This window comes from Carcharhinus amblyrhynchos, chromosome 10 (genome assembly GCF_965287045.1).
Source record: "Carcharhinus amblyrhynchos chromosome 10, sCarAmb.v2.hapA, whole genome shotgun sequence".
Lineage (NCBI taxonomy): Eukaryota > Metazoa > Chordata > Chondrichthyes > Carcharhiniformes > Carcharhinidae > Carcharhinus > Carcharhinus amblyrhynchos.
Genome location: NC_137333.1, coordinates 105,358,092 through 105,375,649, shown reverse-complemented (window position 1 = coordinate 105,375,649; position 17,558 = coordinate 105,358,092). Strand labels below are relative to the sequence as shown.

Below are 17,558 nucleotides of genomic sequence, written 5' to 3'. Positions count from 1 at the left end.
CCTTGTCGAGTATTTATCCCATTTCCCTCATTTGAAAGTTACCCGTGAATCCGCCCCAACTCTCTTCCCCGGTGAAGCTTTCGAAAAGAATTCTCCGCGTGTGGGGATGAGTACCGACTGACTGAAGTCCGACGCCACGTGTGGGAGTGGAGTGGGGGGGGGGGGATGCTGAGGCTGTGGGCAGCGAGGGATGTGGCTAAACCCAGCACAGCTGCCACTCCACCAAGCGGTGAGCCACGAGGTACAAGGCCAGGTTAGAGGGCAGGTGATTAGTGTTGTGGGGGGGAGGTTGGGGAGAGCCGTGCGTGTGCCAACTGGGACGGTTAAGGCAACAACAGCCCACCCCTTGCCAACGCGTGGCTGACTTCAAAGGAGAAACAGTTGGGGGAAGATGGTGGGGGCACAGGGAGAGGGATTGGTGGCCTGAGCTGTGGGTTTTTCTCGCTCTCTCTCTCTCTCTAGAATAGGTTAGGTTTGAGCATGTTCGATTTTCTGTGTAAGGTGGAGAGCACGCCAGCGAAGGGGCCTGTCATACTGTCACTGGGCTGCCAGGCCTGGGCCTTCAGGAGATCATTGCTGGGCCAGGCAGGGGCCTTGATGGACTGGGAACTGTTAGGGCTCGGCATGTTGACGGCATGGGGGCTGGTGCTGGAGATGGGGCCTGTGGAAGAGGAGGAGGAGGAGGAGGAGGTAGAGGGGCAGGCGGGGTTGGCCGTGCTGTCTGGGTCGGTGCACTTGGCCTCCTTAGAGTCATCCTCTTCGGACAGGAGGTCAGCCTTCTTCCCAGGGGGGTTGCCGCCGTTGCCTTTCGAGTTGGCAGCCCGCTCCTGCTTACGGAATTTGGCTCTTCGATTCTGGAACCAGACCTGGGAACGAGACGCAGAAAAAGACGCATCAGGAAGTGGAGAGATAGAAGAGTGGGTTCGATAAGGTGGATAACAGTAACCCAATCAGATCATCCCCACTCTGAGAAACTCAATCCCACACAAATCCAGTTTGGACAACCTCACAGTTTAATTCCCTCGGCTCTGGTTATGGTTCCAATAAATCTGTAACCCACTCCCTCTGAGAGCAACATCCTGGACTCCGGTTAACTCAATAAAATGTCCCAACATGCCCCGCAGGAACCACCATCAGGCAACATTTTGACACTAAGTTTCATAGAATCCTGACAGTGCAGGAGAAGGCCGTTTGGCCCATCAAGTCTGCACCAACCACAATCCTACCCAGGCCCTATCCCCATGCACTTACCTTAGCTAGTCCCCTGACACAATTTATCATGGCCAATCCACATAACCTGCATATCTTTGGGCTGTGGGAGGAAACCAGAGCACCCGGAGGAAACCCACGCAGACATGGGGAGAATGTGCAGGCTCCGCACAGCCAGTGACCCAAGCCGGGAATCGAACCTGGGTCCCTGGCGCTGTGAGGCAGCAGTGCTAACCACTGTGCCGCAGATGAGAAGCTGTTTGTTCAGCAAAAACCCACTCAATGTGGGTGGCACAGTGGTTAGCGCTGCTGCCTCACAGCGCCAGGGACCCAGGTTCAATTCTCAGCTTGGGTCACTGTCTGTGTGGAGCTTGCACATTCTCCTCATGTCTGCGTGGGTTTCCTCAGGGTACTCCATTGACCTGAACAGGTGCCAGAGTGTGGGCAACTAGGAGAATTCCACAGTAACTTCATTGCAGTGTTAATGTAAGCCTTACTTGTGACTAATAAATTAACTTTAACCTTAACTTCAACTTTAACCGCTCGAGGAGAGATAGATACTGAAGAGCATATTTGAGAGTTGGAGACATGGAGAGGTTCGGGGCCCAGGCAGCTGGAGGAACAGCCACCAATCATGAACTGATGAAAAAAGGAGATGGTCGTTAGACCAGAATTAGGAGGGACACTGGGACCTCGGAGGGTTGTGAGGACCTGCAGGAGATTACAGAGATGAGGAGGGGGGGAGCGGGGGAGGCCATGGAGGGATTTGGAAACAAGAATGAAGATGTTAAAATCCAGATGTTACTGGACTGGGGGATAACAGGGTTCAGGGGGGCCGAATGGTCTACAGTTCCTCTGTTCTTACAGCTTGTTGTTGATATCTGCCAAATGGATGTCCCAGAACTTGGAATTGAATCGAAGCTCTGTGAAGATGATCGAATCTTCTCACAGAAAGCAGAATTTGATAATCCCCCTGACTGCGCAGCTAAAAAACAACTCAAATATCTGCCCAATAAATACATGAACTGAGAGCTGATCTGATTGAGATCTTTAAGATTATGGAAGGGTTTCCACTGACAGGGAAAACCAGAACGAGGGGCTATAAGTACAAGACAGTCACTTATAAATCCAGTCAGGAATTCAGGAGAAACCTCTTTACCCGAGGAGTGGGGAGAATGTGGGACTCGCTCCCACGGGGAGTGGGGAGAATGTGGGACTTGCTCCCACGGGGAGTGGGGAGAATGTGGGACTCGCTCCCACGGGGAGTGGGGGAGAATGTGGGACTCGCTCTCACGGGGAGTGGGGAGGATGTGGGACTCGCTCCCACGGGGAGTGGGGAGAATGTGGGACTCGCTCCCACGGGGAGTGGGGAGAATGTGGGACTTGTTCCTGGGGAAATGGGGAAAATATGTGACTCGGTCTCACGGGGAGTGGTTGAGGTGAATAATGTCGATGTGTTTAAGGGGAAAGTTGGATAAACACGAGGAACAGCACAGTAGCACAGTGGGTTAGCACTGCTGCTTCACAGCTCCAGGAACCTGGGTTCGATTCCCGGCCTCGGGTCACTGTCTGTGTGGAGTTTGCACATTCTCCTTGTGTCTGCGTGGGTTTCCTCCGGGTGCTCCGGTTTCCTCCCACAGTCCGAAGGTGTGCAGGTTAGGTTGATTGGCCGTGCTAAGAAATTGCCTCTTAGTGTCCAGGGTAGCGGAGGTTAGAGGGATTAGAGGGTATAATATGTAGGGATATGGGGGTAGGACCTGGGTGGGATTGTGGTCGGTGCAGACTCGATGGGCCGAAGGGCCTCTTTCTGCACTGTAGGGTTCTATGACTCTAGGAAGAAGGGGATAGAAGGATGGGCTGAGATGACGAAGGGTTGGGAGAAGGCTTATGTGGAGCATGAAGCCAGTTAGGTTGAATGGTCTCCAATACAGTGGCACAAATTCTATGAAATATTCCTCATTTCCGAGACTGGGATCAGTGCTGATAAAAACCCACCAGACCCCACAATCCAACAAAGACTAATGAGATACTTCACCGACCCTCGATGGGAACTGTGAAGCAGCAAGGAGCTTGGAGAGTGCCGACACACAAATCATTACATCTATCGAACTGGGACAAGGATACAAATCAACGAGACTCCTGGACTCGTAGCAAAATGCTGCAGCTGCTGGGATCTGAAACTAACACAGAAAATACTGGAAAATCCCAGCAGGTCTGACAGCACCTGAGGGGAGAGAATAGAGCCAACGTTTCGAGTCTGGATGACCCTTCCTCAGAGCGTTAACGGGATGTTGGTCTTTATCTCGGGGGGTGGGGGTTATAGAGACCCCCGCATTCAGTTTCTTCAGAAGGAAGCGTTGACCTTGGGGAGGGTTCAGAGCAAATTCACTGGAATAGTTCAGCAGCTGAAAGGGTTAAAAAATGAAGACTAGACTTGGATCCCCTCGTGGTTGAAGGGTTAAAGCTGCGATCAAATTCAGGTGTTTAAAATGATGGAAACTGAACCGCTCTCCCCCAGAACGTCAGGTTAAAATCCAACAGGTTTATTTGGAATCATGAGCTTTTGGAACGCTCCGTTCACTCACCTGAGGAAGGAGCAACGCTCCGAAAGCTCATGATTCCAAACAAACCTGTTGGATTTTAACCTGGTGTTGAGAGATTTCCTGCTGTGACCACCCCAGTCCAACACCGGCAGCTCCACATCCTGGCTTCCCCCAGAAAGCTGTGGACACAGAATCGTTTGGAACTTTCACACAGAGGGTGGTGAGTGTCTGGAACGAGCTGCCAGAGGTAGTAGTAGAGGTGGGTACAACTTTGTCTTTTAAAAAGCATTTAGTTACATGGGTAAGATGGGTATAGAGGGATATGGGCCAAATGCGGGCAATTGGGATTAGCTTAGGGGTTTTTAAAAAAAAGGTGGCATGGACAAGTTGGGCCGAAGGGCCTGTTTCCATGCTGTAAACCTCGATGACTCTATGAGGGAGATAGGATGGGAATCTTCATTTAGAGACGCCCTTGACCCTTCATCAGAAAGGATCTTTGGGCAGAGAGGGGCAAGTTTAAATCACTCATCTGAGAGACAGCACCTCAGACAGTGCGGCACTCCCTCAGTACTGACCCTCAGACAGTGCGGCACTCCCTCAGTACTGACCCTCAGACAGTGCGGCACTCCCTCAGCACTGACCCTCTGACAGTGCGGCACTCCCTCAGCACTGACCCTCTGACAGTGCGGCACTCCCTCAGCACTGACCCTCTGACAGTGCGGCACTCCCTCAGCACTGACCCTCTGACAGTGCGGCGCTCCCTCAGCACTGACCCTCTGACAGTGCGGCACTCCCTCAGCACTGACCCTTTGACAGTGCGGCACTCCCTCAGCACTGACCCTCTGACAGTGCGGCACTCCCTCAATACTGACCCTCTGACAGTGCGGCACTCCCTCAGCACTGACCCTCTGACAGTGCGGCGCTCCCTCAATACTGACCCTCTGACAGTGCGGCACTCCCTCAGCACTGACCCTCTGACAGTGCGGCGCTCCCTCAATACTGACCCTCTGACAGTGCGGCACTCCCTCAGCACTGACCCTCTGACAGTGTGGCACTCCCTCAATACTGACCCTCTGACAGTGCGGCGCTCCCTCAGCACTGACCCTCTGACAGTGCGGCGCTCCCTCAGCACCGACCCTCTGACAGTGCGGCACTCCCTCAGCACTGACCCTCTGACAGTGCGGCGCTCCCTCAGCACTGACCCTCTGACAGTGTGGCACTCCCTCAATACTGACCCTCTGACAGTGCGGCGCTCCCTCAGCACTGACCCTCAGACAGTGCGGCACTCCCTCAGCACTGACCCTCAGACAGTGCGGCGCTCCCTCAGCACCGACCCTCTGACAGTGCGGCGCTCCCTCAGCACTGACCCTCAGACAGTGCGGCACTCCCTCAGCACTGACCCTCAGACAGTGCGGCACTCCCTCAGCACTGACCCTCTGACAGTGCGGTACTCCCTCAGCACCGACCCTCTGACAGTGCGGCACTCCCTCAGCACTGACCCTCTGACAGTGCGGCACTCCCTCAGCACTGACCCTCTGACAGTGCGGCACTCCCTCAGCACTGACCCTCTGACAGTGCGGCACTCCCTCAGTACTGACCCTCTGACAGTGCGGCACTCCCTCAGCACTGACCCTCTGACAGTGCGGCACTCCCTCAGCACTGACCCCCTGACAGTGCGGCACTCCCTCAGCACTGACCCTCTGACAGTGCGGCACTCCCTCAGCACTGACACTGGGAATGTCAGCCTGAGTTTTGTGTTCTGGAGAGAGACTTGAACCCACTCCGAGCGGGAGAGAGACTCACTGACCCGGAGCTGACTCTCTCTCGATTAGAGACAAACGGAGAGAAGGAGTTCAGGAAACCTACCTGGACCCTGGCCTCGGTCAGATCGATCTTCAGGGCCAATTCCTCTCGAGTGTAGATATCGGGGTAGTGAGTCTCAGCAAACACTCGCTCCAGCTCCTTCAGCTGTGAGCTGGTGAAGGTCGTCCGAATTCTTCGCTGCTTCCGTTTCTCGTTAATACCACCATGATCCGTGAAGAACTTGTACGGAACTGAGAACAACAGGAAAAACACAGCTTCAAATAGGCCACCCTTTCATGAACTAACATTGTGTGTACTTAGTAATAAGTTCCCAAAAATCTCAAGAAGTTTGACAACATCCAGGACAAAGCTTGATTGACAAGACATCCAGAAACCTCCGATCCGTCACAACCAACAGGACGCACTGCAGAAATTCACCAAAGATCCTTAGGCAGCACCTTCCAAACCCACGACCATTTCCATCTAGAAGAACAAGGGCAGCAGATACATGGGGAACACCTCCACCTGCAAGATCTCCTCCAAGCCACTCACCATCCTGACTTGGAAATATATTCACTGTGGCTGTGTTAAAATCCTGGAATTCCCTCCCTGGGGGTCAACCCACAGCACATGGACTGCAGCGACTCAAGAAGGCAGCTCCCCACCACCTTCTCAAAGGGACAACTGGGGATGGACAATAAACGTTGGCCCAGCCAGTGGTGCCGATGTCCCACGAATGAATATATATTTTTTTAAAAATTCACATTAATGTCAAAATAACGAAAAGAGAAATGTTTTTCCATTGGGCGGATGGGGTAACCAGAGGGACAGAGATTGAAGAGAGTCTGTAAAGGAACCGGAGGGGGGAGGGGAGGAGATTATATTTTACTCAGTGAGTTGTTGTGATCTGGAAGGTGCTGCCTGAAAGGACGGTGGAAGCTGATTCAATAATAACTTTCCAAAAGCAACTGGGTAAAACCTGAAGGAGCCGCTTTGCAGGGACATGGGGAAAGCACGGTTGCGATCAGGCCTAACTGGATAACTCTTTCAAAGGACTGGGACAGGCTTGAAGGGCTGAATGGCCTCTTTCTGCTCTGTAAGACTGTCAGGACTTCACTTTCTGTTGTTACAAATTTTGCGTCAACATTTACGGTGTAAATTTCTCCTTTCTTATTGACCGCGATTTTAACAAGTCAACTGTCATGATGGAATTTCAGACTTTGGCCACCAGGTTGCGTTGCGGAGCCAGTTTCTAGAACCTTCTCACCCAAATCATTGCCCGTGTCGTCCCTTTGAAAGAAAGCACCAGGAAAACACCGTTAACGATTAAGTTTGCATTAATTAAAATCTTCTGCTGAGCTCCTTCAGTCTAAATTAATGCACACTAGTGTCCAGGTCTGCTGGAAACTCTCCCATAACTCACCTGAGCAGCTCTCCTCTGAGAAGTTTAAAACCATTTGAAATGTCAAAGATATAAGACCATGAGACATAGGAGTAAAATAGACCATTCAGCCCATCAGAGGTGACCCATTCTGTTCCTCATTGATGTCTCCTTTCTAGCAAGAGTCAACAAGAAGGGTATTCCCACTGGGTGGGTGGAACAAAGGGAGAGACAGGGATAAAACCACAACCCACAAATATAAAATAATCCCGGATAAATCCGACCGGGAATTCAGGAGAAATTTCTTTACCGAGAGTGATGGGAATGTGGGGCTCGCTCCCAAAGGGAGTGGGGAGAATGTGGGACTCGCTCCCACGGGGAGTGGGGAGAATGTGGGACTCGCTCCCACGGGGAGTGGGGAGAATGTGGGACTCGCTCCCACGGGGAGTGGGGAGAATGTGGGACTCACTCCCACGGGGAGTGGGGAGAATGTGGGACTCACTCCCACGGGGGAGTGGGGAGAATGTGGGACTCACTCCCATGGGGAGTGGTTGAAATGAACCATAAGGACGTATTGAAGGAAGGCCCGTGAATATGTCTCCCCTCACCTGCCCCACACTTGTGGAGTGTTGCCCTTCAAGCTACCTATCACCAATTGTCTCTCTTTAATGGAGAGAGATTCCTCTGGTTCCTTGTGGTCTGTGGTCAACTTAAGGGGGAGTGGGACTAACACATGGGAAAAAAGGAATCATCGCCTGAGATGAGGGGGTCAGAGTTTGAGGATAAGGGGTAAACCTTTTAGAAATGAGATGAGGAGAAATGTCTTCACCCAGAGGGTGGTGAATGTGTGGAATTCACTCCCACAGAAAGTAGTTGAGGCCAAAATGTCTGATTTCAAGAAGGAATTAGATATCGCTCTTGGGGCTAAAGGGATCGAGGGATGTTGGTGGAGAGGGGGGATCAGGATATTGAATTTGATGATCAGCCATGATGAAAATGAATGGCGGAGCAGACTCGAAGGGCTGAATGGCCTCCTCCTGTTTCTATGTTGGTATGAAGAGGAGCCTCTTGTGGAACATAAACATCACTGGGGAGAACGATCTGTCACTGTGCCGTAATGTCCTGATCCCCCTGTCCCCAGCCCAGTGACACTGAGTCCAGCTGTACCATAGTCTGAAACAAGGCAGTTCAGCACCGGAAGGAGTCTAACCCGAGACAGGTCTGGTCCGTACAGATCAGAGTCACACCCACTGTGCTACACTAAAAGCCACAATTAAATTCCCTATTGTGTCCAGTGGTGGATACAACTGGAACTTGCTCCATCAATATTTCCTATTCAGTTTTGGGGTGTTGACTGTCACAGTGTCATTGCATCCTCTGGTCAGGAGGTATCAGAGCGAGGTTAGTCAGTCACCCAAATCCCTTCATTACCCATTGTTAAAAGTCCAACAACTGACTGTTAGCAACAGAAGAAAGTCTCTGGGCCGTCACTCTGTCCCATTACACGGTTAACGTTTCGTTCCCTGTCTAAATCTTGAATTTTAAATTAAACCCTAAATCTGCTGCAGCAAACCTACTGATTACCGAAGGGTAAATATATCAGACCATCAGATTGCTCAGAAAGATTTTTTATTCTTTTATGGAATCTGGGCGTCGCTGGCAAGACCAGAGTTTATTACCCATCCCTAATTACCCCTTCAACTGAGTGTCTCGCTCGGCCATTTCAGAGGGGCAGTTGAGAGTCAACCAGATTGCTGTGGGACTGGAGTCACGTGTAGGCCAGACCGGGTAAGGACGGCAGATTTCCTTCCTGAAAGGACTGTAATGAGCCAGATGGGTTTTTTCTAATAATCGACCATGGTTTCATGGTCATCAGTAGACTTTTTAATTCCAGATTTTTATTGAATTCAAATTTCACCATCTACAGTAGCAGGATTCGAACCCAGGTGCCCAGAGAATGACCCTGGGTCTCTGGATCACTAGTCCAGTGACAATATTCCTATGCCGCTGTGGGGGAAGGGGGGGGCAACTGGGGGAGATTTCCTGAAGAACATTGGTGGGAAGAGTTAAATTGGCTGCATAACTCCATTCCCAGGGATGATGGTGATGTATCCCTCTCCATCCCTTCCACTCCTGCCCCCCCCACACAGAGCAGGGGTGTCTTTGAGATGCATGAACAAATTCTGTCTTCAGTTCAGTGGAAGATTCTGTCTGGTGAACCACACAGTGAATGAAAAAATGTCTCCTCCCATAGCCCCCGTATATCCTTCCCCTCCTCCCCCTATCATCATCTCCACCCAGACACTTAATCTCTCAAGGAAACATTCTTTACAAAAACTCTTGGTTCCCCAAAGGCAATTGAGCCAAACTCAACCATCCTCACATTTCTGCTATTCAACCAAGGTGTGCTGCAGCTGAACTCACTGAACATCTGCCTGAACATGGCTTCTTCCTCAACTGTTCCGGGAGCAACATTTAGCAAAGATGTGAAGGCAATAAGAGGGAGTGCAGAAAAGATTCACAAAGTGGTCCAAGGGCAAGGATAGGCTGGAGAAATTGGGACAGCTTTCCTTGGCGAAGAAAAGATTGAGAGGAAATATGATCAATCCAGAGAAATGAGGGATGTGGACAGAGTTGATAGAGAGAAACTGCTCCCATTGGTGGCAGAATCGAGAACTAGAGTATACAGATTTAAGGTGACTGGCTATAGAAGCAATGGAGATACAAGGAGAAACTTTTTCACCAGACCCTAACCACTCGCTGTGTGAATCTGTCTCCACCACACTCTCAGACAGTACATTCCAGATCCTAACCACTTACTGTGTGAGTCTGTCTCCACCACACTCTCAGACAGTGCATTCCAGACCCTAACCACTCACTGTGTGAATCTGTCTCCACCACACTCTCAGACATGCCCGATCCTAACCACTCGCTGTGTGAATCTGTCTCCACCACACTCTCAGACAGTACATTCCAGATCCTAACCACTTACTGTGTGAGTCTGTCTCCACCACACTCTCAGACAGTGCATTCCAGACCCTAACCACTCACTGTGTGAATCTGTCTCCACCACATTCTCAGACATTCCCGATCCTAACCACTCACTGTGTGAATCTGTCTCCACCACAGTCTCAGACAGTACATTCCAGATCCTAACCACTCACTGTGTGGTGAGATTCACACAGCGAGCGGTTAGGATCTGGAATGTACTGTCTGAGAGTGTGGTGGAGACAGATTTGTTTAATGCAGAGGCATTTAAGAGGATACTAGGTTGATTGGCCATGCTAAAATTACCCCTTAGTGTCCTGAGATGTGTAGGTTAGAGGGATTAGCAGCTAAATATGTAGGGATATGGGGGTAGGGCCTGGGTGGGATTGTGGCTGGTGCAGACTCGATGGACCGAATGGCCTCTTTCTGCACTGTAGGGTTCTATGATTTCTATGATATTGGATTATTATCTGAAAAGGGGGAGTGTATGGGTTTGTGGGGAGAAGGTGGGGGAGTGGCACTGAGTAGATTGCTCTTTCAACCAGCTAGCACAACCAAGTGGGCTGAATGGCCTTGTCTGTGCTGTAACCATTCTGTGCTCCTGTGTGTGAGTTTACGTGACTTAGTGGCTGGACTTTCTCCCTTCAATCAGGGAGTTGTGAGTTTGGATTCCACCCCAGATCCTGCACTGGGAAGGTTCATTTTCTACCCATTAGACACAACCCCACACCCCCCCCACCCCCACACCCAATCCCCTCAGGTCCAGGTACAAAATCCCAATAAGAAGGATGGGGGGAATTAGGATCACTGTGGTGTAAAAGGAGGCCATTCAGCCCATTAGGTCTGCACTGACTTTCTGAAAGAGCAGGTCCACCCCTCTGCCCTATCCCCATGACCCCACACGTTTAGCAATCCCACCTAACCTCCTTATCTGGGGACACTAAGGGGCAATTTAGCACAGCCAATCAACTTAACCTACATGTCTTCCGGACTGTGGGAGGAAACCGGAACGCCCAGAGTAAACCCATGCAGACACGGGGAGAATGTGCAGACTCCACACAGACAGCGACCCAAGCTGGGAATTGAACCCGGGTCCCCTGGCGCTGTGAGGCAGCGGTGCTAACCCACCGTGCCAGCGTGCCGCCCTGTCTCAGTTCTATAAGGGCTGGTATTTTGAAAGATCTGTCTGATTAATCCCACTCACCAGACTGAAGGGGGAAGGATTGGAGGGGGCAGTAGGAAGGGGTGGAGGGTGTCTGGAATTTCTCGTCTGGATTGAATCGGCTGAGGCAAAAAAAACCCTAAATTTATTGAAAAGCTGCCTTGATCCACAGCTGATGAGCTGTGAGGTTTGGGACTGGGGGGAGCGGTGGATAGTGGGATTAGGAGGGGCTGAATGGCCTCTTTCGGTGTGGTAATTTTTCTATGATTTTACTCCCTTATAATCCTGTAAACAATCTTCAAATATTTATTGCCTTGGGAAGATATGATTGAATCTACTTCCCTATCAGGCAGCGCCTCCTGGACCCCAGTAACTCACTGTGTGAAATATCATCTCCCCCCCCCCCCCGCTTCCTTTCCCGGTTTTCCTGAGTCTGTGCCCCCCCGGGGTTACCCAGCCCCTGCCTCTGGGAAAACTCTCTCCCAGTTTATCCAAGGAGCAAACCCACATTTCACCCCCCCTTAACAGCAGCCACTCACTCGGTGCTAACTGGGGGTGTGGTCAGAAAGAGCAGGAAGATCCCAGATTAGTGCGGACAGGGGGGTGGAAGGGACGGGGGTGAGGGGGTGAGGGGGGGTAAATGCACCCCCCCCCCAATCACCCCAGCCCCCAAAGCCTCTCCGATCAGAGCCGGGGAAAACTGTGGGGCTTTTGGGTGACGCGTCTTATGGTCGAATAGTCGAGACCATTCACCGTGGGTCAGAGCGAGGGGCACTGGGTGGGTGGGGGGGGGGGGCGCGGGGCCTGGGGGTGGGGTGTGGGGGCTGGGGGGCAGTGGGGACAGGAGCCTGTGGCACTGCCCCCGGGGCAGAGAGAGAACAATCTCAAACAGGATTGTATTTTCAATAAACTGAATCCCTGTCTGAGTTTGAATTCTCTCTGTCTCTGTCTCTGTCTCTGTCTCTGCCCCTCTGTCTCTCTGTCTCTCTATCTCTGACTGTCAGCCTCTCTCTCTCTCTGTCTGTCTCTGTCTATCTCTCTCTGTGCCTCTTTCTGTCTGTGTCTCTCTCTGTCTCTCCACGTCCCACTCTACCTCTGTGTGTGTGTGTGCGTGTGTCTCTGTCCCTCTGTCACTGTGTGTGTCTCTGTCTACGTGTCCCTGTCTGTGTGTGTGTGTCTCTGTCTGTGTGTGTGTGTATAGGTATATATGTATATATATTATATATATACATATGTATATATGTCTCTGTGTGTGTCGCTCTCTCTGTCTGTCTCTGTCGCTGTGTGTCTCTCTGTGTCCTCTCTGTCTGTGTATCTCTCTCTGTCTCTCTGTCTGTCTGTCTGTCTCTCTGCCTTTGTGTGTGTCCTTTTCTCTGTCTCTGTGTCTTTCTGTATCTCTTTCTTCCTGTCTGTGTGCCTCTCTGTCTCTCTCTCTGTCTGTCTCTTGCCCCTCTCGATTCTGACTATCTCTTTTCCCTTGAAATACTGCAGCACAGTCGGGAGGCCGTTCTGCCCACAGTATCTGTACTGGACCAAAATTCCAGCCCACAGAAATCCTCCCATTGGGACAATGTCGGGACCGTGAAATAAGATCAGGAAACGCTGCAAACTCAGAGTCAGTGTCTGGAAGGGAAATGATTAGATCTGTCGGTGTGATTCGATTCAAACATGGATTGAGACAGCACAGGGAGCGGCCATTCGGCCCATCGCGTCTGGGCTAGCTCTTTGATTGAGTTAATCTTTTACCAGAATTCTACAACTCATCTTTGGAAATATTTCCCCGGTTTTCTGTGGCTTCTCTTTTCCTCAGTCACAAACTGACTGATGCCGTTTCCAGGGCGGCTGCCGATGTGTTAAATTCTTATTAAACGGAGATAATAACTCAAATGATTTGATTTGAATGCGAATTAATTTCTCGGCCAGGGCAGGAGTTGGAGAATTCGGATTCTCTGTTCCTCCAGAATCCTCCAGAGAAACTTCACTCCACATTATCCCAATTTTAACCCCAGCCTGGAATCACAGAGATCCCGGAGAAAAACAAGGTTCGTTCAGAATCGGAGCGAAAACGGGAAAGATTCGAAGCGGAATCTGTCACTAATGGGAAAAAAAATCCCTAAATTATTAATAATTTCGATTTACGAAAATCAAAGTCGGGGAGATCACAGAATTAAAATGTGAATAACCAGGGCGGTTAATCCGAATGGTTCATGTTTTTGGATAATTCGTTGAGGAATCAGATTTCTCTCCAGCTTTGGGACAATTTCTGCCAATCTTTCCTTTTCAGAAACGAACGAATTTGAGGTTTAATTATTTCGCATCAAATTCGCAAAAAGAGGATTTTGTTTTGAAAAAATGTGAGCATTTATCAGACAGATTCCGCTCTGATTTTCACCGGGAAATGGAACGGGAAACAGAATTCCTCTTCCTCACTCCTTATCCACCAGAACTGGGAATTATGAATTACTGACTGTGGCCTCAAACACACAGACACAGAGGCAGAGAGAGAGACAGACAGAGAGAGGCACAGAGAGAGAGGGAGACAGAGAGAGGCACAGAGAGAGAGGGAGACAGAGAGAGGCACAGAGAGAGAGAGAGGCACAGAGAGAGAGAGACAGAGAGAGGCACAGAGAGACAGACAGACAGGCAGAGGCACAGAGAGAGAGACAGAGAGAGGCATAGAGAGAGACAGAGAGACAGAGGCACAGAGAGAGAGAGACAGACAGACAGGCAGAGGCACAGAGAGAGAGAGACAGAGAGAGGCATAGAGAGAGACAGACAGGCAGAGGCACAGAGAGAGAGACAGAGAGAGGCATAGAGAGAGACAGACAGACAGAGGCACAGAGAGAGACAGACAGACAGACAGAGGCACAGAGAGAGAGAGACAGAGAGAGGCACAGAGAGAGAGAGACGGACAGACAGAGAGAGGCACAGAGAGAGGGGGATGGAGAGAGAGAGAGAGGCATACAGGGGGACACACACTCAAAGTGAGACAGAGAGGGACACAGAGAGGGAGAGAGACAGAGAGCGAGAGGCAGAGAGAGAGAGAGACATGCAGGGACACACACACACGCAGACATATAGGGAGAGAGACACAGAGAGAGAGACGGAGACATACAGGGGAAGAGAGAAACACACAGACAGACGAATATGCAGAGAGAAACATACACAGAAACACTTAAACAGATATACACACACGTAGACAGACACGCATAGAGAGACAGGCAAACACATACAGGGAGAAACACACACACAGGTAGATCCATACAGAGAGAGAGGCGCAGGTAGAGAGAAATATACAGAAATAGAGGCACAGACACACGCTTACACAGAGAGAGAGAGGCTTACACACATAGAGAGAGAGACAAGAACATATAGAGGGACTGAAACACATACAGAGAGACACAGGTAGACACTCAGAGACACGCATACAGACAGACAGATATACAGACATATACACACTCGAAAGAGACATTTCTCCAAGTGAGAGACAGATAAATACACAGACACGTACAGAGATACAGAAAGACAAACAGAGACACGAACAAGGACATACACACATACTCACTTACACACACACACACTCTCTCACACACACTTACACACACACACTCACAGCTAATTCTAAAACAAAATAATTGTCACATTCTATTTGGATGCGGAGAGAAATTGTCCTGAAGTCAGTGACCAGAATTCTGCTCCCGTTAGAAATCTGCACAATCCATTCGGTTTTAAATATAAATATTTATTGGTCTAAGAAAAAGCATCTTAATTATTTCGATGGAAGATTTTCTGTCTAATAGATTAACCGCCTCTCTTTCAAAAAACAATATTCATTTCACAATCATCGCTTGGAAAATTGATGTTATTACTTTGGGGAAATAGATCCGAAATTGTTCTCCCAATAATTAATAATTCGGGAAAAGCTTCCTTTTTTTTCCAAAGCAGCGATTCGATTATATCCTTTTTGATTTAATAGGACAGTCTCGCCTTAACCAAATTATCCATTAATGTGTAGGGCCTGTGAATGTAATAACCTTGCAATATAACTCAATTATTCTACAATCCTCTCTCCCTCTTAACCCAATCACCACATTTTCCGATTGCTTTCAATAATGTTTAAACTCTCTCTCTCTCACACACACACACCCAGCCAATGTTTTATATTTAATTCCAAACCCTGCGCTCTTTTCCATCACCCCCCCCCTCCCTCTCCCTCTCCCCCGGGTTGCTGTTTATTTAGTTTTTTTGTTTTACCTGTGGTGTACGGAGTGCTCTGGTGGTCTCGGAGGGGTCCCAGGCTACAGTTGGCAGGTGTGAGAGTCGGACAGACCGGACCGGTCCCGAAGCCGGACCTGATGGGGTTATACTGGAAGCCGTTGGGCTGACTACAGGAGTTGAAGTCGGCGTAGGCAGAGGCCTCCATCGCCGCCATGCAGGAATCGTAGGAGTTCAGGTAAGAGTAATCCATTTTATACATAAGAGAGAGATGGGGCAGCAACTGTGTGAGACAGAGAGAGAGAGAGAGAGAAGTGGGGGGCAACCGGGGTGGGAGAGTGAGAGGGTGGGGGAAAGAGGGAGAGAGAAATAAGGAAAAGAGAGAAAAAAAACACAAATAATTTTCTTACAGAAATTTTACATCAGAATGGGCAGAAAGCAGCAACAAGCAACCAGCACAGAATAAGGCTGAGAAGGTCCCTTGTTTAATCAGTCTAGTGTGCTAGTGTCTGTTAGACCTAACCACTTGGCTTCTAATAAACTTGACACTACTTTCAGACAATGCCGAGGCGGTGGTCCATTTTTACATGACAATAAATCTCCACTCTATTGGACTGGTGAAGGGGGAACTAGTTCTCTCCAGTCCCCTCCCCTGCATCGATAATTAAATGCTGTTAACTCTTGCGTCTCTCTCTCTCTCTCCACCCGCCCTCTCTCTCTCTCTTACCCCCCCCGCCTCTTTGCACTATCCCACTGGTCACAGGTTTGATTTTCGCCGCTTCTCCTTCACTCCCCGGGTGTTTACCCCCCCCCAAAAAAAAGAATCAAAAAGGGGACTTTTAACCGAGAGAGCTGGGAGCAGCAGAGAGGCAGAGCCTTGAGTCACAGAGTTTAGCTTCCAATTTCACCCAGTTCTCAGGATTTCTGACTGTCATCAAAGCGATGCCGCCGATTTAAATACTTATTTAAAAATAATAATGTTTAAGAAGCTGGAATTCTGGATTGTTTTGTTAACAATCGCTGTTAATTAATGTTTTCCAAACAGATCTACAATCTTAACAATCGAATTAAAATCTTGTTTAAAAAACAAAACTGCCTCCAGTCTTTTGTTTTGAATTGAAATGTCAATAATAAAGTTTGGGGACAATATTTGGAAACTATTATTATTATTATGGAAGGTGATTGTAACACAACCCCGGGTAATCTCACACTGAATTCTCGCTGAATATAACACTGAGAAATCCTGATGGATTTATTACTGACACGAACCGTAAATGGTTTATCACTCACCGCTCGGAACTGGGTGGGCTTCAGTTCTGTTCAAAGATTCGGGGTTTTTGTTTTGTAACACAGAACAATCTCTTCCCGTCCCTTCTGGGGAGAACAAGGCTGGGACAGAGGATGGAAGGTGTCCTTGGCACTTTGCGACCCGCCTTTTTGTTAAAAAAAAGACCAAAGTTACATTTTGGAGTGGGATTTATAGATGGAACCGTCACCAATATCCTTCAGACCAGAGTCAGCTCCCAGCCCCAAGAACCCAGAGCAAAGCAATCCTGGGGGGGTGGGGGTGGAATCTGTCACCCTCTTTCCATAGAAACCATCTCAACACAGGGTGACTCGGAGAATGAGGGAGTTACTTTAAAAATATCAAATCCACAAACATTGTAAATGTGTGAAAATCATTTTCAATTTTTCCCCCCGATAATTGTGCAAATTGTCTTAACCTTTTAATAGATCTTTTAAAAAAAAGCATAAACTGCACCAGCCCAGATTCCGACCTGGAATCTGTAGCGAATCTGTGAAGGAGATTTAAGAGACTCACACATCGACAGGAGGCAGAGAACTGGGGGAGAGAGAGAAATAGAGAGGGGGAGAGAGAGAGAGAGAGAGAGAGACAGAGAGAGGGAGGGAGACAGAGAGAGAGAAAGAGAGGGAGAGAGAAAGAGACTGAGAGGGGGGCAAACAAACAGGGCGAAAGATAAAGGCAGAGGGAGGGGAAGAGACAAGGAGAGAGAGAGAGACAGAAAAACATAGAGATACAAGGGAGAGGTAGAGAGGAGAGAAATAAAGAGAGAAACATCGGGAGGCAGAGGGAGAGACAGAGACACTCAGGTACAGAGAGACAGAGACACAGAGAGAGAGAGAGAGAGACACACACACACACACACACACACAGTTGGTGACGATATCTCTGGGGTACTGGTTGTGCTTTTTCTGTTTCGCATCACCAGGTTATGAAGGCGATGTCTCCCTGTCT

General features: G+C 49.5%; 1 protein-coding gene across 1 annotated transcript; it reads right to left on the bottom strand.

Annotated features, from left to right (window-relative positions):
* Positions 1-458: 458 nt before the first annotated feature.
* phox2a (paired like homeobox 2A) lies at positions 459-15,563 on the bottom strand. The gene is made up of 3 exons (XM_080198004.1): positions 15,341-15,563; positions 5,619-5,806; positions 459-866 (listed from the first exon to the last, which is right to left on the bottom strand). The coding sequence occupies exons 1-3, from the start codon at positions 15,561-15,563 to the stop codon at positions 459-461; spliced, it is 819 nt and encodes a 272-aa protein (XP_080054130.1).
* Between the last annotated feature and the right edge of the window lie 1,995 nt (positions 15,564-17,558).